Genomic DNA, 24,757 nt, shown 5'->3' on the forward strand with positions numbered 1-24,757 from the left:
ATCTCTTATTTGTATATTCCTCTCTTAAAGGATGTGCTCTAGGAATGTTCATCCTTTAATCTCTAGGTGGCAGTGTTGATACAAGACCTAAAATAACTAACAAGCAAATACACTGTACACATCAGGTTTGTGTTGCAAGTACTTATTAATACATTTCTTCATAAAGTCATGTTTTCGGAAACAACTTAGTTCTTCATTCTATAGTCTTGCCCTGTGGAGGACATCAGTTTTGTTCTATATCATCTAAATTGTGATTACATTTGTTGTTTCTTGTAATGATTTGGGCAGCTTTATGAGAAGTAGCATCTATCCAAATATGTTCACTTTAAATATACTTAATAGTACATAATTTATATTAAGTGGATTAAATCTTTATTAGGAAATCAGGTGAGTGTGATTTGTTTTAATAACCCAATATAAGATCATTTTAAATGCTGATGAAAAAATCTGAAAAGTGGTTTGAACTATGTCATGATTTATCATTAAAATTATGAATTTACTTATTTAGTTTTTTTTATTCAAATTTGTGTGCTGACATTTGTACAAATTTGATGTTATTCAAATTAAATAAAAAATATATATTTTTTAAAACAAGACAGAATTACATGACATAACATTTTCCATTAGCCTGCAGTTCGGTGTTAATGTTGTGATATTGCTTTACACAACATTACACCATTGCGTATGGTCATACCATTTTATATGGATTACACTTGTAAACTTAGGCAAGTTAGTGCACCTGGCATTTTATTGGAGGATAAATTGTAGGTTTGTTGCAAGTTACTAGAGCTATGCTTAATGTTTACTGCTGTAGAACCATACACAATAAACAGTTTTAAAACGGCGCTGTTACGGAACGGTGGTGTTGTACGGTTTGCTTTTACTGGATTACAGACATGCAGAGAAACATGAGAGGATTTATGCCACATTTTAGGCTGTCTGCTTTGCATTTCAAATGTTTCATTACAGCCGTAGCAGACACTGTATCCATTATAACATTGCGTGGAAGAGAAATCTCTGTCGGCTAAATTCAAGGAGTATTAATATCATTTCTTCAACGTCTTTCACTTTACTTCTGGCTCAAGTCAAGGCTGGGCTTGTATGGAACTCATTATAGTAAGGGGGGGAGGGGGGCTTGCTTTCTCAGTGCCTTGCCATTTTGTTCTATCTGTTTGAAGTCACCTGAACATGATCTGAAGCCAGCCAGTCAAGTGACCTGGAATCAATACAGTCCAGCCCAGTGGAGGCAAATAAATCAGCTTGCTTCATTTAACCCATGAGAGTTCTGCCGCATAGCTACAGCACCACGGCTTGTAATAAGAAAGGCATGTTTGATGACAAACTGATTATTCCAAATTCTTGTTTCTCATTCAGCTTCAGTAACTTCAGACTTGTATCCAGGAGGCAAGCCACTACATGTACTCTCTTGTACATGGTGGACTGTCATGAGCACATGTGTTATGGAGTCACGTCTGTAGCTCTCTTTGAACAAGAGCTAGTCTGAAATATTAGCATAAATTGGTATATTTATCATGCGTTCGTTCTGAGTGTCATATATGTATGTGTCTGCTTTGAATTAGAAAGGAAGTAATAATACTTTTTAAGATGAAAATTTCTGCAACTGTGTTCGCCCTTCGCTAAATGAAGTCGCAATCAGAAATTTTTTATTTTTTATCTGTTTTCTTTTTTAATAATACTGGAATTTCACCAAATAATTTGGCGCAAGAAATATATTTTACAGAATTGTGAAAAACAAACAAACAATATATATAAAATCGCAAACTCCTCCAAGAATATCTTTGGTAAACAATAATCTAATTAAAATAGTGTTAAAGTTATGACAGTAAAATGCATTATGACTATTTCTAAAAATATGTATTTTGATCTGCTGTTGGAAAACCATTGCATCTGACATCATTGCTGGAATTCATTAAAACATCTCAAATGCTATTTGAGATGTTTTAATGAATTAATTGTCTGTGATTAAAAATCACAGACAATTAAATATTTTATGCATTCATAAGTTTTGCAGTTTTGTTTCTCTGAACAAAATTACATCTCTGGATTTTTTTAAAACGTGTATTCTCTCAAGGTATTGCAGTTTATTTAATTTATATGCATGCGAATGGTTTACATTAGACAGGAAGAAATAATTATTTTTAATTAATACATTTAATAAGTAAATCTAGTGTCATGTCTAATATTTTTTTATTTTGTTGTTTTTATATTGATTTTTATATTTATATTTTTAATTTTTTTAAGATAATGGAAATTTACAATTAATTTTTGAATATGACATATTTTACAAAATTGAAAAAAAATATGACTTTTGCTTGCATAATTATCACAGAATCACTGAATGGTTAACAGTAGTTTCATTAAAGCAAGGTGTAACTCAAAATAGGTAAATGTATGACTATTTTATTTAATGTGGTATATTAAATAAATAACTTGATGTTATTATCAATGGCAGTGAATCCAGAATACTACTTTAAGACCTCTGAAATCAGTTTTGTGTTTATGCTGTTCTAGCAGCTCTGTTTCTACTCTTACAATTTATGCATAGTGATAAGATATTGAATCAAATCACGTTTTATGCCCTTTCTTGTGCAAGAAGAAAAGTAGTGCTTTATCAGCTAAGCCATTTTTTTTTTTTTACAACAGGTCATTTGTGCCTGTGTTTGATGTAATTACTCTTGGGTGGGATACACTGACAAAGTTACCTGCTTGGAGATATTCCATTAATTAAATATAATTTAATTTCAAATAATAAGTGTTAAATAAGTAACTATAAATATTAATTTAGTATCTCTGCAACATAAAATCGGCATTAGCAATTCAGATATGACTTTGATTAAGTTATTACTAACATTGTGAAATTATTATTATTTGTCTAGACTTTAATGCTACTTTAGTTGTAGGTCTAAAAATGTACTGAATGAGTCATAAAAGCTCCAGAGCGACAAAACGCTGCTTCAAAAATATATGTTGTACCCCAACGTAGCCGTGAATCATTAATTGAATTATAATGCATTCACCTTTTTAAACTTTGCCGTGTTTCATCCTGCTTTATTTATTGCAGTTGTCCAGCAGAGAAAGATCTATCTATCTATCTATCTATCTATCTATCTATCTATCTATCTATCTATCTATCTATCTATCTATCTATCTATAAGTTTTGCCGGCGAAAATAAGAAAATATTCTCGAGTAGCGACAACAAACAAGTGGTAAAACAATGTTCACAAATAAAACAATGAAGATGTGAAGGGAAAACGGAAAGGTAATTTGTAAACTTACTTCAGTTTTTTCCCCGACTTGTCACCTGTTACAATCAGCGCTGGCTGTTGAAATGAGCTGTAGGAGTTTAGTGAATGTCACTGAGACCAGAACTTTGATTAAAGAAAGGATAACCTATAATTTCAATCCCAGCAGTGTGGGACTGAGAATAAGTTGCTCCATCTTTTACACAACATCCCTCAACACTTCATTATCGCAAGGTGAGGCTCTGAGGATTGTCCGTCTGTAGATGATTGACAGCAGGGTGAACTGAAGTGGAAGTGAAGGGGATAAACATTTCCTCTTAACATTGTCCAAACTAACAGTATGAATAATTAAAGTAAGTTAAAACCACTAATGCATATGAAGTTATTCTTTCTCTTTGACGTGAAAGGGAATTGAGTAATGTAGAGGTAAACATGTATGCTGTCCGCCCGTGTTGCTCGGTGCTCCCCTCTGTCTGCTCTTCCATGGTTTCGCCCAAACTTGGTCCAGATTTGAGTTCGTTTTTGCTCTGCTATCTGGGAGCGCTCAATTGCAGGAGAAGGACCGTCAGTCCCCTCTCTGTGTTTGCTGTCAATGGCTTTCTGGACTTATTTCATTTGAATGTCTGGGCTTTTTCAACACCAATAATGGATATTTTATGGATATTATGGAGCATACCGGCCGTGATAGCTGTTGAAGGTAAGCTCCTGCTCGCATCCCGACGGCTGCACGCGCATCCTTCTACCGGCTTGAGTTTGAGACAAAGCGCGTGAATAAATGCACGTTTATTATTTTTAATAGATACTTGCCATTCTCGTAGTTTTAAGAAATCCCGTCGGTGCTTCTTATAGTACCGAAATGTTGCATAAAGACTCCGCTTAGGGACGGTTGGGTGATAATGGGTCACAATTACACATGCTCTCGCAGCACCCTGTAGCCAATAACCTTTAATAACCTTAATAGTCTTATAAAACTACCGGCTGTTGTGTGATGCATTTACCTAAATTAGGAAATAAAAAAAACGTTAAATTTTGCAAGCGCATCTCTTTCCGTGGAGGTGTGTCGCTCCCACTTGTCAGTTGAGAATAAACAACCAAAGACCTGTTTTATACCTTTTATGTTGTTTTTTATGTGTTCTATTACACATATGTACAAAATGAACGTCGCCCAGTTTGACCTGTAAAAGCTTGTTTTTCTTTTCAGATCATTGTGCAGTCAGTTGTACAGGGAGCTTAGCAAAGCAGGAAAGGGCATCAGTCAGCGTGGCTCAGCGCACAATGAAACAGGTTGAATGGTAAAAACAGAGCTTTCATAAGCTTTCAGGTGTTTACAGGAATCTATTCATTGTGCTTGAAAGTAACTCAGTAGGGCTTTCTACATGTAGGTCTTTTTCTATTAGGGAATGTGACACCATTACGCACATATTCAGAGGTTGTTTCTTCAAAATACTTTAAAATGTTTAAACAAACAAACAAAAAAAAACATGCAGTGTCTTTTTTATTATTTGTATTGCAGGTATCTCTTTAGAATGTAAAAAAGGCCTAATTAGCATGTCTGCAGGTTTTGAGTAGCTGGAATAAGTTAGCCCACTGACAGTTCAGGACGGCCACGAACAGTGGAAAGTGTCAGCCCAGTAATTTTTTGCAGTCTATTTTGAGGATGTGTTCAGAAAACAAATGTGTCCTCCTTCCTCTGGTCAATTTAACGAAACCTCATAATTACAGGTGGAGCAAAGAAACTATTCCAGACCAAACCCAATGTAACTGCAGGATAATGTACCAAAAAAAGAATAAAAAAACAATAGGAAACTTTTTGTTCATCTTTAACTATGTGCCGTATGTGTATACAGATTTGTTCTTCAGGTTAAAAATCTGGCAGGCTTCATGTACTGTTACGACTGACAGGCTGACAACCACCATGCATATTTGCATAGGCCACAACTTACTGCTCTAGTTCATGTTTTTGGTTCATTTAAACATCACGCTCAGTGGCACTCATTGCAGTGTACACACAGACAGGTTTTCATGATACCTTTAATAAATTTGTAAATGTTGAATTTACAAAAAATTGTCAAATTCAGCCTGGTCCAAGACTGACACAATTTTTAGCTGAACAAAAAAAGGGAAAATATGCTACAATTTATAATTTTTTAATAAAATAATTATACCATTATATTTTTTGGTCATTTTCCACTGCCCAAATACAACTGCTGTAAATTATTTAGATTAAATCTGTAAATTAATTATTTTCCATATAGAGATAAATATTGTTTAGGCTGAATATAAACTTATCATATTAAGTGAAAACTGCAATAAGTTAAGAAAAATTTACACACAGATACTATGTAACGTTATCCTTTATATACGCGGTCTATCACAACAGTGTGTTTGTATTTAATTTGTGATATTATTTTTGCTTGATTTTTGTTGAAGTAACAGTTTATTTTTCTGACCTGAATTTGTTTTTGCTGGTTGCTTCAAGTTCAAGGGAAGCACAGGATATGGAAGCTTCCAAAAATAACAACAATTTCACACTATTCGGTGTTCCACTTCCACTTCTTTTTTTTTTTCTCTCTCCCCTTCAGACGCAATCAGAGCCACTGTTGTAGTTTTTTTTTCTTGCTTTTCATATAAGGCTGCAATCAAACATCACCTCGAAATCCTTAAACGGATTTTTCTGTATTGTAATACAATTCATTATGGTTTCATGGCAATGCTTCACGAATCAAATGCAGCATGCCAATTTCAAGGACTTTTTGATCACACGGTGTAGCACCAGTTTATGATTCGAAACCCAACTAAGCCCGTTGCCGACTGAATGCCGTCCCACATCTCAGTTCTACCCTGTGACTCACCCTGCTTGACTGTCCAATGAAATCGCAAGTCGGGCTTACGTAGGAAAAATTAAGAGTTGAAAAAGAGGTCACTGCAGCTCTAATCTAAAAAAAAAAAATGTCTATCCCAGCATGCAACACTGACAGAGCCCTCCAGTGGACTTTTTTGACACGTTTCATGAAGAGACGACATTTCGTCCTTTATTAATCTTAGCAGTTGAAAGCGTCTTTACATAGTCCTTTTATTAAGCGTCGATAATAAAATAATTTTATTCCAGCATCAAATTTCATTTTTAATTGCCAGGAAAAAATGTAACTGTCAGAAAAGTGCGGATAAAAATAATTCACAGCAAAAATTAAATTGCGTATGCAGAAAATCTCAATACATGTGCTTATAATGCTTATTTCCAGACAAGCAAATATAAAAGAGTACAAATAATCAATGAATCAAGCAGGGACCATGTTAGGGGGGCTAAGAGGATTAAAACTATGTCTGAACTTAACAAAATCCCAGCTGTGCTCCAAGTGTCCATTTTACAAATAGTACGTTAAACCTGAAAACTATGTTACAACGACAATATTGCAAGGTGGCGCTGAGGGATCACTGTTTGCGTTTAGACTATTTCTGTTTTCTTCAACATCTCATTTCTACTCAAACTACTGCTGAATAGTACGTCCCCCCATTCAAACTTGTACGGTAAGTAAATTTATCCGTTGTATTCAGCCATTATTCAAAAGCATTTACACGCAAAGCGGAACGCAAAACAACCTTAAATCGTTGATTAGTGTTAATGTAAGCTGATGCCATGTCCTATTGGTTTAGTTAACAGCAAGGGATGGGCTCTTTTCGGAAATTAATTGACGCAGTACTGCCTGGGAAATTAGTCTGACTCTGTCAAACATGTCTATGAAAACACACCGTGGATTTATTCCCTTTATTAGCTCAGCCATTCATTGTCATCAGTGTTAAGTTGACAGCCCCACTAACAACGGTGACACCAATCTAATTCTGTTGAGTGGAAATTTTCAGATTCATTCTCAGCCATAAAATTGTTGTAGCCTGTATTGTTAGGAGGAGATGAGTTTTACTAGATGGATTATTTGGCTTTTCTGCTGTTGCCTCTCCCCTTCTCCCCTCTTCTTTATTGTGATGTTTGAGTTTGTACTGTCCAAATGTTTTTCTGGGAGGTTTGGTGTTGCTATGATGCAACACCATCCTCAACTAGCCTTGTATGCATGTCATTGTTGGTGTGAGTGGAATGATAGATCACTTTGATACAGCGTTTTTTCCTGTCGTTCTTTGAAGGAAACATAATGGGAGCGAAACCACAGCAGAGGATGGTGAAGTGGGGCAGAATGAGATCACAGCATGGAGTCTTTAAAAAATGTCTCACAGATTTGATTGCATTTCAGTATGCACTGCATTCCTTTAGCTCTGCATTCAGGACTGGACACCACACAGCTGAACATTGGCAAACATGTGCTAATTTGACGTTTTACACTTCTCAGCTTTAATGTCACATACCATGTTAATTTCTTGATTATTTTTACTTTCAGCTCTTTATCCTCATTTGACAACTAAGCAAACTGTCATTGTTATGGGTATTTAAATGTCCTATGTTTGGTGAATATGTTAATGTAAGTCCAGTAAATGCTTCTGAGAATAACTATCAATAAAGAGAATATTAAAGAGTATAATGAATACAGGTTTATTTTTGAAAAAGCAAACAAGAGGTAGTTTGTGGAAGGTAAAATAAGTGATCGTATACAGTCCTGTGTTTTCTCAGTCCACCCAGTGAGCAGATGCATGGAGCTGGCCTGCTCGCCAACCGCCACAGTAGGCTTTCACAAAGAATCTGTCTCTATTCAAGCCCTAATCCATGCTGCCGAGGGCCCAGGCATTGTCACTTTGCATGCAAAATTTCAATTAGTACTGGTACCAGTTGTTTCACTTGACGGGGGTGTCACATTTCTGAGACATCTATGGCTACCTCTAGGGTGAGATTAAGGCACTATCATTGATTTACTTAAGAACATTTTTCCCTCCCTGTATTGCATAAGGTTATACACGCTGTGACGGAACAGCTTAGCTTTGTTGTGGCCACTGTATGTATAACATTATATAGATTTTGATTTTCAGTACTTGTGAAAAATAACTGATACATATTTAGATGTTATGTAAAAATTAGATGGAGAACAACTGAAAGCCAGCGGCTTGTGTCGGTCAGAAGTGTTAAAACTTTCACAAAGGGAATTTCTGTTTGATCGGTTTCTGGTCCCTGCTGGCTTGAGCACATTGCTCCTGGCATCAGCCTTTTCAAACATTTTAACTAAAGTTTCTTTCCAACTTGTGATGGATAGCTTGACACTGTTTCCATGCTTTCAGCTGTTTGGATCAGATTGCTTTGGGTTGACTTTTGTGAGCCAACTCTCCTTTTAGTCCCATGGCTAACAGACTTTTGCGGGGTGGGTTCTAAGCTAAAATGGCATTTAAGTTTGTGAAATGTATGTGATGAATAGTGTTGAAGTGTTGAAAAGGCTTCAACTTGCCACATTTTTGGACATGGAAACACTTCAAAAATCAAGGATTTCTTATGTTCTTTTAATTTTATCTGCTATTTATCTTTGCCAGTAATATTGTTTTAAACAGAAAAAAATAGGAAAATGACTGAAGGGAATTTCCCAAGCCATAGGTAATATAAGAAGTTGCCATAATGTCCTAAAGCACTGTAAACAGCACAGCATTGTTGTGCTTCCATTAGTCTCACATGATCGGTGAGTTTTGATTCCATGTTATCTTTCAATCATGCTCAGTACATCATAGTTTTTTTTTTGTTTTTTTTTTTACCTAAAGTAGGCACTGTAAAAAACCTTCATGTTACGTCAAAAGTTGTTTCATTTTTATGGTTTAGTTTGGCTTGGAGAACTTTTGGTCTGTAATTATTTTCTTGTTTTAAAAGAAGAACAGGTGTCACTTCAGTCTCAGGCTTGACTAGTTTCCAAAGAGCAGATGGCCAAAGATGGCTCCCTCATGATGCTATCTTGAATAGAAATATTATCAACAGGTGTTTGAATCCTTCAGTATTCTGCAGCATGCTGCCAGAGCCTTGCTAGAAAGTTAAATTGATTTATTTAAATATAGATATGGCATGCATTTATGTCCATTTGTGTTTCTAAAACAATAATCAAAATAAATTTTGCAGCAGTGATATTAATTTCCCAAAGCAGGTGGGTTTTATTTTGACATCACAACATCTGTTGATAATTCTATATGAAAAAGACCCCTTGAACACATTTATATCTGTGTAATGAAAGTTTTCCCAGCTGTCACTTTATGACTTGATACTTAGGAGTTTATTGCAGATAGATGGGGGTTGATTGGGTTTGTCATACTGATGCAGCAATCATTTGTCTCTTGATTGGCTCTAACTGGTCATCAGTGAGTCAAATGCTGTCTAATTGTGCATTATTTCCTCTTACTAAATGCATGAAGGCGGAGTATGTTCACTTTATGCTCTTGAAACACATCCATAAAGCACTTTGATTCAGGCTTAGTAGTGGCTTAAAAACCAAATGCCTTTCTAATCAGTGCTTGCTATTTTATTTTTTATGTGCAAATTTATTATTCCTTACCTATGTTTTTTTTTTTTTATCTCTCAAGACTCAGTCCAAAAAAATGTATGACACTTGGAGTTTCTGAAAATTAACTAGCAAAAAACAAACATAATTTTAGCAATTAAGAAAAATCTAGTTGCTAAATTTGCCAGAGAAGTTACTACACATGAAAAAAATTAACTGTTTGTAAAATATAAACTGAAGAACTATAAATATGTAAAATTGCAGAGAAATTTACAATGAAACAAACCATTTGCTAAGCAATTGTTGAAATCACTGAAAAGTTATGATCACAAAAAGTCATAATTTATTTTTATAGTTATTTCAAAAATAGCAATTAAGTAATTACTGTAATCTAGCCAAGAACATGCTTATTGTTACTGAAATATGAATGAATTATACGTTTTTTAATAAAATTCACAAAACACTATACAAGATAAGTAATAAAGATCACATAAAAATAGGAGTGCAGTGAGTGCAGTTTTCTGGCGGATCACCCATTTTAAGAGGTCTGACCAGCTGATTCAGATTTTGGCATGTACAGATTTTTTTTATCTGAAAAGTTGCTATAAATATAATGCCAAAGTTGCTAAGTTGGCAACTGTAGGGACTATTGTTAACTGCTCATGTGCAGACATGACCTGGTGCGTATTTCAAACCTTTGCAGAGGTAGATAAGATCAGTGGATAAGATGGTTTAACCTATAAGTATCAACCAATCACCTATCACCTTTAGAAGTACATCCCTAAACAAAAACTCACACTTGAAAGACTGCATAAGACTAAAGAAGGGAAATTATCATTTGATTCTCTTGTTTTGATTTAATCAAGAACTTTTTATTTTGTAAATTGTTTATCTTTCTCTGATTGTCATATGACTGAGTTATGGCCTCTTGATCTTTAATAAGAGATCATAAAAGTTTTTGAATGTCTCTTTTCAACACACATTGTTCATTCAGCCATCCTAGCAAGTCTCTCTTAGCTTTGCTATATATTTTTAAACTATGATTTTGTTTCGTGTTTCTATAGGTTCAAGTCACTAAAATGACTGCACTGAAATACTTATTTTAAATTAAATGGCAACGTAAATAAAATATATTTAAGGTGAGTAATATAACTGTCATATAAATAAAAATAAAGCTTGTGCCGTCTTCTTGCTAACTAAAAGTGATGACTTTTGAATAGTTTAGCAAGAAACTTCCTTTTACCTCTCTGTAACCTTTCCAATATCTCACACAGAAATCTAGATCAAGGATGTGCCTATATCCTGTTATCTTAATTAGCACATGTTAATTGGTATTTGCAGTCTCTGGGTAAGTCATATTTATTAGGGAGGGCTTGATTCATCCTAACCCGTTGGGAGTCAGAGTTATTAGGGGACAGTGAAATATATTTTCAGCCACACAAAATGTGTAAAGCTTCAGTGTCAAAATGGCCTTGCAAAATCTAGGCCTAATTGGAAAATTAAATTTATTACACAATGCGCTTGCTTGGATTGAAGTTTTACCTATTATTAGGAAAAGTTGTGCCCTTGACGCTTTCCATTTTTGTGTTGTATTTTGTGAGGTACTAAAGTGCGTTTTAATAAGTTTCAAAATAATTATTCATGTCACTTCCTATGTCTGAGTGAGCCATACACATTTAACAATGTAGCGCTTCTAATTTTCAACTCACCAAAGCAGGCTCCTTGGGGCTAGGATGTGGGGAGAAAGAGAGACAGGAGGAAGAGGAGGAGGGAGAGGATAGCCTGAGAGAGGTCAGACCTTGTTTCAGAGATCCTCATCCACATACACCCCAGGTACTGTGACACAGCCTTTATGAGCACGCCTGGTGAACACAAACCCACTGGATTAGTGTCTGTCTCTCAATGTGCCTGGGAGCAGAGCCCATCGTCAGAGACAAAGCGAGGCTGATTGCGTTGTCATCTGCATCACAAAGGGAAGCCTTTTCTACCTGAACCACTGCCTGTGTGCCGAGCTGCAGAACGCATCTATCAGCGACTCTGGACCCACGTGACATCTGTCTTTTGTTTTTTTGTCCATCTTTGTCCCCTCTCTTCTATTATTTCTCCACGGCCCAAACCTTCTGTCCACCAGCAAGCCCCCCCCTCCCCCACCCCTGTAAATTAGTGTGCACCAGCACTGCTCCTTTCTGATTTTGCTGGTGGTTATATATTTAACACCGTGTGCATCATCCTGCCTCACAACACAAAGCCAGTAAAATAAAATAAAAAAATATCTTCTCCTTTTCCCCTCTGGGTCTGGCTTGCTGGCTGTATCTCAGGTCTGCCAGACAGTATGATAAAAACAAAAACTCAGTCTTTCACTGTCTGACCCTAACAGGTCTATAAGTCTCACTCGGATAGAGACACCGCAGCTGAGGTGCTGCCAGCGGCTAGATGTCTTTTATCTGATTAGTGTACTTGGCAGGCAGGCCCTGCTTTTCTAAAAGTGATGACTGTGGTCCTGTGTTTGTGACCTGACCGGTTCCAGCAGCCATAGCAGGCACAGATAAGGCCTCTGTCTTTGGATTATCTTCTTATGCTTGTAAACATATACGTTTGTCGTATCCTAATGGGCTTTCCTGAATGTGATTACTGTAGGGGGTAAAGATTACATGTTTTTTCAGAAATTCAGGCCTTTAAAAGGAATATTGAATAAACTCAAAATGGTATGACATTTAAATTTCAGATGGAGGCATAGCAACAGAGATGACTTTTTGTGTCCTCAAGTGTGATCGTTTTTATTCACTTTAGTAATTGCATTAGCTCAGAGAATAGAAAATGAACACAAGGCAATTAATTATTTGGCCTTTGGCTGTGACTTGTCTGGTTTTAGAGAGGTGGAGTTCATCTTCCGTTTTCCCAAATTAATTTGGAAATTGTAATCCTATTAGCAAAACCTTGTCAACCCTAAAATGCAATGCACTGAAACTTGCTGCAATTCAGCTAAATGGTGAATACATTATACTGTCACTGCATTGAAAACGTCTGATAAAATGTATGGTTAATTAAAATTAAATTGCAACACAAAACTGATAGAGTTCCAAAACAGGACTTTGTGTTGCCTTGGAGAAGATTGGATCTCATGATTTTTTTTTTAATTAACTTTTAATTTGTTATTTTTATGATATGCTTTATTCAGATTTAACACAAATAATCACTGAGTACTGAGTATACTGAGTGTACTGAGTTAGTACTGAGTGTTATATCCAAACCCAAATACCGTGCAGAAAAAAGGGTAATAGCTACAGCCTCTCATATTCATGCATTATGGCATTAATATTATAAACTCAAACTGCATCGTGAACACCACCAAGACAAATAAATGTGAAACATAAAGACACAACATATGGACAACAATTTAATTGGTCAGGAATTAATTTAATGAATGCAAACCTGGCATAATCCAGAAATATTAATTTCAGCAGTTTTATTAATTCTTAGAGGAATATTGTAGTGATTAAGGAAATATATTTCTTTATTGGGAAAATAAATTCTAAAGCATATGTTTGGTTATTAAATAATGTCTGGAGGTCTTGAAAGTTTAAAATCATGTTATCACTTTTAATAAAAGCATAGCATGATTGATGCATTTCATTTATATCTGCTTTGACTAAATATCTCTCCCATCAGTCAACTTTTGATAAAGACAACAAAATCAATAGCACAGACTCAGTGCAGATTAGATCTCATGATTGTGTTTATGGAGCTCTATCAATTGACACTTCATTGAAGTCGTTTAATATTCAGCAAAGCTGATGATAAATGCTCTGTTTGGGCAGAGAAAGCGATCTAAATTTACATAACCACTTGACTAGAAATGGATCTACTGGAGAAAGCAATCAGGGATATCCAACCACACTCACACTTAAGAGCACCCCTTATTGTAATAACATCTTGTTCCCCGCTTATTTCAGTGAACTATTCATTGTTATTTTATTACAATTTTAAACCTCTTTAAACAGACTGAGCAGGAAATACTATCTCTGAAACGCATTCTGTTAAGCGGCCAGTGAAAGACCAATAAATGTCCTTTGGGGTCAATAAAACAATGTCTGGAATCACAAAGCAGCGTTGAGGTAATGTAGCTGACATAACAGGACTCAGGTATATAAGAAGACGGTGAAATGATGACCGTTTTCCATGCCTTCCCCTGGCAGGGGCCTTTGGAAAGGAATCACAATGGATCATTTGGGAGGGCAGCTGGGAAATCTATAGAGAATCTCAGGAGACCTGCTGTGTCTGTGAAATCAATACAGTGATCCAGCTGAGACCATTAAATGAAATGACTGCTCTATGATAAAGTTAAACATGCAGAATATTATTATCATAGGGCCAAAATAGGCTTTTAATCTGGAAACCATGCAAGCACGTCTGAACATCAATAAAGTTAGATTGCCCTCTATGCATCAAGTACTTTGCAATACATTATATTCACAAATTTGTTTTTGCTACTTAAGACAATTAAGTGAAGTTTAAGTTTGCTTTAATACATTCTTAAGTGTAGTTCATAACATGATAGGAAACAAATTGAAAATTACTTAAATGCTTGGCGATATGTGACTGAATTACCCTGATTGTAGAGTGACAAACAGCAGACTGACTAATCTCAAAAGCCCATTGCACGCTAAAACAAAAACACATTTACATCCAACACGTACATCTTTTTTTAGGTGGACACTTCAAGACAAAGTGCCCTGAATTAAAATGAAGGTTAACATATGTAGCAGTGATGGGCTCTGCTGTGCAGAAAACTCAGAGGAGTGCGTTGACACTTAAGTTCTATTGTACTGCAGCAACGCCCAGACTTCATTACACCTAACCTGAGCATGTTGGACCAGTTCTCCTTTGGAACCTGGTTGCACTTTGTAGTGATCTTTAAAACATAGTGCATGCATGTATCGCCTGTAGGAGGGAAAACAAATAAGCTAAAATAGTCTCGTCATCGGGACTGTATTTAAGGGGGGCAGTCCCCCTTAAATATTTGAATGATTGAAAAGATATGCCTGGGACTCATGGACTGTCTCAAATTCAGTTGTACTGCCTTTCTAAGACCGGCCTTCGCAAACTGTGGCCATAAAGTCTTTAAACTGATAAATCCCCCAAACAAACTTAGCTATTGGTATATGTCATTTTAGAAAAAGTTGCTTTATGCATATTTCCTGCCAGCTAAGAGAAAATCAGAGAATAAATTATACAAATCCTTCTTCCAAATGTTCCTCGGTCAAGCTAAATTCAGTAATTTTAACACAAAGGGCCATTGTTTTGATTTATAGCTTCAGTTTGCCTCAATGAACAAAGTAAAAAGGCTTTGTCATATTACCATGTGACCGAACTTTTCTTCCTTTCGTAAGAGCCAGTAAAACAGAACAGTATGCAGAAAGTAATTTCCTTTGATCTCTGCGCCTACCGTAATATGTCCCATTTCTGAGAAACATGAAACTGAGACCATTCCTGTTTTGTGGCTTTTCTCCCCACAGACAAATTTTAGGCATGGGCATGTCCTAATCTCTATTTCACAGATACCGGCATGGTTATTTTCTGCATCCTGGCCTTGTTGTGTACCTCACAGACACACAATCATTTGAAGGCTTCTGTGTACACCGTTTCAAATTCAGCACCTGCAGTGTTGGGCAGTCTGGCTTTTTTGGAATTATAGTATTAACTTGGAAACCAGAAGCTTGAAGCTGGATTAGTCACTTGGAGGTGTGAACACAGGGTTGGAGCAAAAATGGCATTTCAGCTAATATTATGTAGTCACACTTTGACTCCTGGATGTCCTTCCAGGAACTTTGATGATGATGTTACAAAATGAAGTAAATCATTTTATATGTGCTACCGAAAGTAACACAAAGACATAAAGTTTAAAAAGAAATCATAGTCTTAATAAAAGAATCCATAAGAAAATGTCCCAAAGGCTACCCTATGGAATTTAGTCACATTTGTGACTTGTATGAATGATGAATGTTTATGGATTTTTGAAAGGTGAACCTCTGCTTCCCTGCCATCTGCCATTTTATGTATGGAAATTCGAAAAAGGAGGGATAAGAACATGTGTATGCCACACTCTTCTTTATTTGCAAAGGCATGGTTGTATCTTGACAAAAAGAAATGGGGTGTAAAGGAAAAGTGGAATGGAAACTTTTCCAACACTTTGTAGCTCACTCCAACACAGAAAAATTAATCTTTGTAATTTTTAAATCATACAAACATGTTTATAAATAATTTAATTAACATGGGATTTAAGGACAACACACACTAAAGTGATAAAATGTAGCAAACTGCACTAATAACACAATACTAATTGATATGTCTTTCATCTTTCCCTTCACTTCAGCCATCCTAAGGATAAATCACAATGCGTTTGCTTAAATCAGCACTTCAGGCACTTTTTGCTCCTCTTAAAGATCAAGAAAAGGCAAAAATCTGTTTCTGCCCAAATCCTAACATTCCTTTGCTGCACACAGGTAACAAATTATGGCAGTAAGCAAATACTGGTTTGACAGCGCAAAAGATTAAGCTGTTCCGTGAAACACTGTGCAAATACAAAGAGCAAACACACAGACTTAGGAAAAAAAAAGACTTATGCTGCTTTACATACAAAAGAAGCTCCTATCAGTGAAGAGAATGAAAAAGGAAATCTACAGTTTGTGTAATTATTATCACTTAATGCATGTAGAAGGTGACATGTTCCTGTATTTAGGTTTAAAAATCCTGATCATGGGTGAAATTATATTTAATTTTGGAAAATGAATTTCCCTGAAGGATCAAATGACTTTAACCCTGACACTGTCTGTCCCTTTAGCCATCCAGCCATAATGCATTTAGTTAGACATTAAGGATCTTGATCAATGGCTACTCTTTAACAAATAGTCATTTATATATGTGTGTAAACCAGATTGCAGATTTTAGGAAGTGTCTGCTTCAACAAGAGGAAGCACTGTTTTTCAAAGCTTTGCGTTTCAATTGTAACAAGGCATCAGCGCTAAAAAACCACAATGCCTAATCCTTCAGCTGACAAAAGAAGTGTGCTCAAGTCCTTACACACTCTTTACACACTTACGTTCATGTTAGGTAGGCAGAGGGCACTTCTCAACAGCTAAATCGCAAAGCCTCATTTCAAAACATCTCATTTGCAGCCATCTTCATCTACTTTGTCCTGTTTTGGGCCTTTCGATGAAAAAAAAAATCCTCTTTTCTCTGACCAGGCACCACCTGTCATCCCAATGCTAATGTGAAACGTTAACAGGAGGCTGGATAAAAACCCACCACTTTGTAGAAATACATTACCTGTCACCTTGTCTCTGGGTTTGGACTTCTCGGCTGCCAAAAGATTTAAGGGCCCTTTGCTAGGTTGTCAGAAGAGACATGATTGTGCCTGTGGCCATAAAGAAACATATGTGTGAGGTTTTTTTTTTTAAGGCTTCAAGCAATTGGCACCAGATGTGTGCTGTGAATGGTGTTATTTTTTTTCTCACATGAGCGTGCGTCTGTCATTGTGTACAGCTGCGTGAAGGAAGAGTTAAGTCCCTTTCACGTGGAGTGACGAGGAGGTGAGAACCAGCAGGTCTAATTGAAGCGCTTAATGGGCTGTCTGAAACCATCATCCTACCCGACACTGCACATGGAGAAGCTCATCATCATTGAATTGCATCTGATTTTGCAGCAAACACAAAGACAGGCTGTTGGCTGAGACAGATGATTTTTAAATATGTAAACATCTCTTTATGAATATTGACATACTTGACTCCCAAAGCAAATTTACAATGTTTACGGAGGGAGTAGACATTAAATTTTGGCCTGACCAAAGTATCCTTTTGTGTCTGTTCTAGCATTTTATAAATTAACAAACTGTCCAGTTTAACTGGTCCTCATATTTAAAATCAATTGATTCTCATAATAAAATACCGGCTGACAAGATTATTGTTCCTGTTTATCAGAGAGATTACTTTTGTAAAATAAATAGATAAAATCTCTTCTCGTATGTTATGCTGAGATGTGTGGTGTGGAAAGACAAGTCAGTCAATGTTGGCTGTACAGCAAATAAAGCTGGTGCAGCACAGAAGATTAAAAAAAATGGCTGCTCTTTTGTCAGTCCATCTACATCTAGCGGTCCACCTATGCACTGGTTAAACCCCACCTCAATTTACATTGGCCAATCACCTCAGCCTTCCAGAGTGGGGGAAAAAAGAAACAAAGTGAACTTTCACATACACAATTTAAACACTAACACTTACTTAATCAATAATAAAATATCAGGCAGAAGTTTTATGTATGCAAATGCACAATTTATAAAACATTTTATTCTTTTAACTACTTTAAGCTTTAACCAATCAAACTCCAGCTCTTATCACTGCACATTCTATAAAAGAGCTGGGTTCAAGGCGTGCCTCCTCTTCAGCAGGGTCCCATGGCTGCCACAAAGACACACCCACAAGGTAACAATCATTTCAACCACACACACACACACACACACACACACACACACACACACGCGCGCGCGCGCGCACAAACAAGGTTGATTTACACACTCTAGAATAAGAAAAACATTCCTTCTTAACATCATATTTATTTTGAATAGTGAATTTCCCCAAAAAATATAAATATGGAATTATTCTTACCTTGGAAAACACTTTTATTTCTTCTCTAAACCATACTAAATATGTCAATAAATAAAGATACTTTTGGTTGTTTTCCCAGTCTTACTTTGCTTCAAGCCTATCCTAACCACATCCCTCTAGTCCCAGGCAGCTTTGCCTGGCTCTGATCCCAGCAATAGCTTTCTTCCAGGCTCTATCTCTGTCCGTCCCCCTGCAGCCACAGTCCAGATCCCAGCTCGACTCTCAGTTCCAACAAAAAGCATGCTCGATGAGGAGAAGGTTTTATGCACTGCTCAAACACCAAAACATTTCAATCAAAGCCTATACAGCAGTGATGTATGCTGGTAGCATTTTGCAGCTTCTGGGGAGTTAAAAATACCTTTCTTGTTCAAGGGAGGGCATTTCAGCAGACATACGATTGGAAACAAACTTTCTACATTTAGCTAAAATAGTTTTTCTTGTCACGTGACTATCAATGACTTGTTTCAGCTTAGGAATGCAAGTGTAGAAATGACTGAGGAGATGTAAAACAGGTGGGTCAGTGAATTTGTTATACATAACTGACAGTAAAGTGTTCCTCTAGGATTTACTTTGAGAAAGGTGGAAGGTTGTGTCCAAGGTAAAGTGAGTTTAGTGAACAGACGGTCATTATATAAAGGCCTTACAGCTGGATTGCATATTTCCCAAAAACCATGGTTTGTCTTGTGGCGGAGCTCTGGAAATGAGCCGTGCTTAAAAGATGGCTAGGTAAATAAACAGAGGAGCTTAGATTCAAAATGTAAAATCCTAGTTTGCCTTTTTGTTTGATGGTAGAATTACAACATTATCTTACGCACACTATAACTGGTCTACTTCCAAAATGATAAACTGGTTAAGCATCAAAAGCTTTGTTTTGTCTGATATGATGCTGTCATTTTTAGAGCACATAAACCTTTTATGCTTTGAATAAATTGTGTTCTACATGCTATTATGTAGCTATCTTGTGTTGGAAAAGCGGCCAGTATTGCCTTACTTCACAACTGATTCTGCAGCATGACTTTCGCTTGCACTGTGTCAAACAAAACCGTTTGAAAAACCTGCTTACCTCCTTGCCTGTGGTGGTGCTGGACCAAGAATCACTAAAGGAAACAAAAGGAAAACATCTCAAGAAGACATTGAACACAACTTCCGTCTTCACCAAATGTAAACAAAAATAGAGTGGTTAGCGGTTGTAAAATTTCGCTTTTGTCTTTTGCAAAAGCCCACAACTCATTTTTTACACTAGTGCCAGACTCGCACATTTGTTTTGGTTGTATTTACCCAGAATACCCTAGTCTGTTTCCTGCTTTTGGAGAGGTCTCTGGCCCACTTGGCATTTTTATATCCATCCAAACCGCACCAGAGCTCACATCAACCCAACTGAGACCGAGGTATGTAGGTGGATCAGAGTTGGCCTTTTTGGTCCGCATCAGAGTTCGATTGCATAGTCACACCCTTACACTGTTTCAGCAGTATAAAGATAGTTGCCATTGACTTTCATATAACTTGTTCGTAGCTTAACAGGAGCCTTTTCTTCTAAAAAGTGCAGAAAAGACAGAGAGGATACATGAGGAATTTTGTACTAACTTTAAGTCAACCAGGCGCAGTTCAATGTAAGGTTAAAAAGAAAGAGTGTTAAGAACTTTCAAATCAACATCTAGGTCAACCTTGCTCCTTAACCGAATGAGGTGTTTGAAATGGTACCTTTAAAGATAGGTGTTCCTTTAGTTTGATCCTTGGTATCAGTACATTCTTTAAAGTAGCAGATTTCAGACAGTCTGTTTTTGTGCCCCTGTGTCTTGCTTGGAGCAGGCATTTGGGGCAGAGAAAACCTTATTTTACTTCAGTGAGCAAGGGAAACATGTTATAGTTGTAGTCTCTGCTTCTGCACTTGAAAGCACCCTTGACATGGTGTTTTGCCGACTTTGCTACATCGTTGAATATTAGAAGTAGGGCTGTATGATATTAGAAAACCTTGAGATGATTTTGCGTGAATATGTCATTTGCGATATATAATACTGTTTGTGTCCGCTGTGAGCGACTGTCCAATTTGATGGACCATGTCCTTCCTTTAACTATGCACGGTTCGAAGGCCATCAAGCAACACCAGCTTATATATCTGAGATGTATTGAGTTTTTAACATATATAGATTGCAAAGACAACTCTCTGCTGTACCTTAAGTCAAGTCAGTAGTGTCCAACCTCAGCCCTCAAGGGATTCTATTTGGCATGTTTTAGATCTCTATATGGTTCAGCACCCATAAATTAAATAATGGCTCACTAGCAGGCCTCTACAGAAGTTTGACATATTGAGAAGGTAGGCGGAACATTTGAATCAGCTGTTTTAGAGCAGAGAGACATGACAAGACACAGATCCTTGTGGACTGGAGATGGACACTCATGCGTTAAGTGGTATATAGGCACATTTCGACTGCATGAGCTGAAAAGTGTTTGGCAACTTTAATTTCTCCGAACTTTTTATTTTATCCTGGTTGTCAGTTGTGGGCGATTCTGCCGTTTGTCTGTTAACTTAAATCATGGTCAGTGATCGGGGAGCACAGTTTACTGTCGACTGCAGCAGCAACGTCCAGAATGTGATGGACAACAAGGAAATGAGACCAATAAAGCCAAGATTATTAACAGCTTTTGTGTAAAAAGTAAGTAAAGTCAGTGGAAACTGTAAGTGACTTTAACAGACTTAATAGAAACTGTGCCAATCCTGACTTCCAACAGTGTGCAAGAGAAAAAGAAAAGGACTTCTAATTATGAATTTAAAAAGTCAAGGCTTTTTTTCAATGAAATGATAATCGATGATTACAGTTTATAAACTAATGTACAGACTCCCCAGCGTTCAAGGAACAGTGTAACTCTAGCAAACTTAAAATAATTTAGCCGACACAGTCCTTGTTTTCTTGCAATTGGTGTGTGAAGAAAGGATTGGAGGGCTGCAGCTATAACTTGTAATTATTTCACAGCAATGGAATTCTGAAACAACTATCCTGCACTGTAACGAGTGAAGTACCGAGCCGAACGAGAAGGCTGTTAATATTAATTGAATAATTGGAAGCATGGTCAACATGGACTGAATGACATTGTTCATTTCCTCTGCTGCCATTTCTGCTATTGCTGCAGCTTCAGGCACACTGTCAAAATCATCGTTCACAACTTCTCCTTTTATTCACTGATTGTTCCAGCTGAAAATGTACCAGAGAAAACCAGTTCATTTGGAGACAGCCCAGAAGGAGCACTGAAGGTAGTTCAGAATTGCGTAAGAAGTCTACAGCCAGGCTAGTTTAGCTTCTTGTTTTATACTTCTGGTATTATCAAAAAAAAAAAAAGACTGCCTTTCCACCAGTGTTTTTTTTTTTTTTTTTCCGAGGAACATTTCTACACTTGTTTGTCTGATTTGGCTCTGGCTTCTGTTGTGGAATTGATAGAGGAAGAGGAATGGCCTCAGAAAGCTGCACTGTTTCTGGAAAATTTTACTGCAGGAAACCACTCTCTGACTCAGTATAGTCACCAGTGCTGGTAAATATGTTTAACCATTGACTGAATTACCTGCTTACTGTTCATACATTCCCTGTTCAGGACTACTGAGCAATGTGGTTAAAGCCCCTCCTTAAATATTCTCACAACGAAGAGATCCATCAGTAAGGCATGAGTCATTGGTTCCTTTTTAGCTCCCTGGTCAGTGGACTCAAGCTGATTGCACATACTTGACACAGGTCTGGATAGCTGAGGGACTTACTATAAACAATATTCACATATTTTTCTTGGACTACTGGGTCCCGAATTGACTGCAACAAATTACTTTTTCCTCGACGGAGACTTATTTAATGTGTGGATTACTGAAGCAAGGCTTGGCGAGGCGTATTCAGAGCAATATATTACACAGATGTGATGAAGTTTTGTTTGAGCACTGAAGGAAGGAAAATCATACCTAATCTCCTTATTAACATTTCAGAAGTCAGCATGTAATTTCTGCCGTTATGTGAGTGCTTATTAACAGCAGCCAGCATCAGGACATAGGTTAGTTGGGTTAGGATTTTGGTCTCTTTGAGAGACTGGAAGCAGATGTGGGTGCACGCACATTATCATCATCAACATATCATCTGCTTCTATCTACAATTATTTTAAAGACGCACAAAGCACATTTACATGCATGACACAGCTGACCAAGATTAAGTATTCAGTGGGTTTCAGTGCAGAATATATATGAGGGCCAAGCGTCAGATGTGCAATGTTGAGCTCTAAAGTGGGGGGAGGGGTATAGTTTTGAGCCCTTAAGGAGTACGTGGTCCGTAAAACTATGAACTACATCTGCCAGTATTTTGCATAGATAGATAGTGACTACATGTTGATAAATAGCTGTGTATGGAAAGCTTTTTTTCCTGGTACATTAAGCAACATGTCTGCTCACATTAACAGGAGGAGGTCTGGCCTTGTTTCCAGGAGCAGAAACACTCATGTCAGCTACAAGTAGATTTTCATGGATGTTTTCTGATTTACTCAGGTTTTTCCCAGCATACATATGCACACTTAGGGAGAAACTTTCAGGCAGATATTTTGACCTGTTTACTGCTTTGCAAGCTAAAACGCCAGTGGAAAATACATTTTGATTTTCATTGTCCCATAAATTGAATTCGTATCATTACTAAACTATTGAGTCTGCTAATTTACATCAACCAATAAATGCAATCTGCATAAATATGCAGAAATATCCATCTGAACATTTTCTTAAATTCGGAAATATGAACATCTTGGATAGTTCTCAGAAAATATATTTTAACCATGATGTCATTCATTAATTTTTCCAACGGTCTCCAACATTAAAACCTGGAAAAGAAATCAAGCATTAGAACAGGCTATGCTTTTTGGACAGACCATTGTTTGCTATAAAGCAAAGTTGTTTTCTTCCAACTGCAGGTACACTTCTTTCTGCTTCAGCAGCTGAGTGGCAGAGAAGTGAGCAGCTGCAAAAGCGAATAAGCTGTTTGCACATGCACAGTGTTGTTATACTGGTTTGATACTCAGATGAGCGTTGTTCACTTAGTGAGAGTGTAAATAGAAAAGACATGCTGTCATTTCCAAATTTCTCCTTGAGTGATCATTTTAAATGTAAATCCTGCAATAGTCACGACACCAGTCGGTCTTAAGCATAGGGTATTTGGATGAAGAGGCTGAACGGAAACTCTGAGAATCAGTTCTCATTTAGATGAACATATCTAAATGTGGAATGTATAACTATCCTTTGTACTTCGTACCTTGCTTTAATTATTAAGCTCTGCATCAGCACCTGAATAGAATAATCAGGCACTGAATATTTGTCATTTTATAAAAATTATTTATTCCTCAATGGGGAAATTTCAGAAATTTTAATTCAAGTTGTTTTCTATTTACTTCTTGATCTATCTGTTGTAGACATGGTATGAACTGTGGTGCATCTTACTCTCTTAGGTTTGGATTTTTCTTTCCCATAAGTGTAAACTTCCAGTTTTTTCCTAACCCTGTAGGTTAACAATTATAACATAAAGTGACCTTTTGTAAGGGTGATATATTATCTAAATCTGTTTTTTTGTTTGTTTTTTTTACCTTAAAACTCACCCACACCTTCTGTAAATTTGTTTCAAAAGTGCTCACTGCATCCTCTTTTTGTGTTGCCACTGTGCAACCGCCTTGGCTGTATGCTTATGGTCTACATGTTTGTACCAGACTCGTTTCACTGTGGATAAATCAGGATCTTCACAAGACTTTTGAAGAAAATAATAAATAAACTCTATTCTCTCTTTGATTATTGAGACATATAGCAAATATAAATAATTTTGGTAATTCAAACTAACCTAAAACTATAGAAGTTTGGTCTGACTTGTGTTCAGTGAGAAAAAAATATTTGTTGTTTTTATTTGTTGTATGGAAGTATCTGGTATCAACTACGTTTCTCACTTGTTTTTAAGAAACATAGCTACAGTCTTTAGTTCTTTACAAATAATTTATTGATTTGACAAACAATGTAAAGGATGAACGTAATAACTGTTTCAGACTTTCAAAGTCCATAGGTTTTATGGATATAATAAAAAATTTTCCCATAATGATATGTTATAGAACCACAAGACAACCTCTGTAATTTGTGTTTTAATAAAAAAAAAAAAAAATAAGTTTGACTCGTATTACTTTAATGGTACACATTTATCATTTTGATTATTGAGAGAATGAAAATACATATTATCAGTTGAGTTTTACACTCTGGATACATTTCCAGCTTGTAAATAGCTCTAATAAATAGCTTCATTTGTTTATGATAAAAATCATTATGCTATTTTGTAACATGTTGGTGTTAACATGTTAAAACCATATTTTTGGGGGTTAAATCTGTTCTTGAGTGCTGCAGTACAACAATGCTAAAAATAACCTCAGCAGTCCATCCAAGAA

The 24,757-nt window shown here is 36.5% G+C and overlaps 1 protein-coding gene across 4 annotated transcripts in view; it reads left to right on the plus strand.

The window, feature by feature from the left end:
• The first annotated feature begins 3,776 nt into the window (after positions 1-3,776).
• The window catches only part of ephb2b (eph receptor B2b), a 122,873-nt gene continuing 101,892 nt past the window's right edge, over positions 3,777-24,757 (plus strand). For 3 of the 4 annotated variants that reach the window (XM_007547017.2, XM_007547018.2, XM_016668935.1), the window contains exon 1: positions 3,778-3,961. In XM_007547017.2, coding sequence (XP_007547079.1) covers positions 3,910-3,961 — 52 coding nt within the window. In that variant the 5' untranslated portion in view covers positions 3,778-3,909. Of the gene's footprint in view, positions 3,962-24,757 lie in introns of all 4 variants that reach the window. The other variant, XM_016668934.1, reaches the window with a different exon arrangement.

Source organism: Poecilia formosa, unplaced genomic scaffold (genome assembly GCF_000485575.1).
Source record: "Poecilia formosa unplaced genomic scaffold, Poecilia_formosa-5.1.2 Scaffold18, whole genome shotgun sequence".
NCBI classification, from domain to species: domain Eukaryota; kingdom Metazoa; phylum Chordata; class Actinopteri; order Cyprinodontiformes; family Poeciliidae; genus Poecilia; species Poecilia formosa.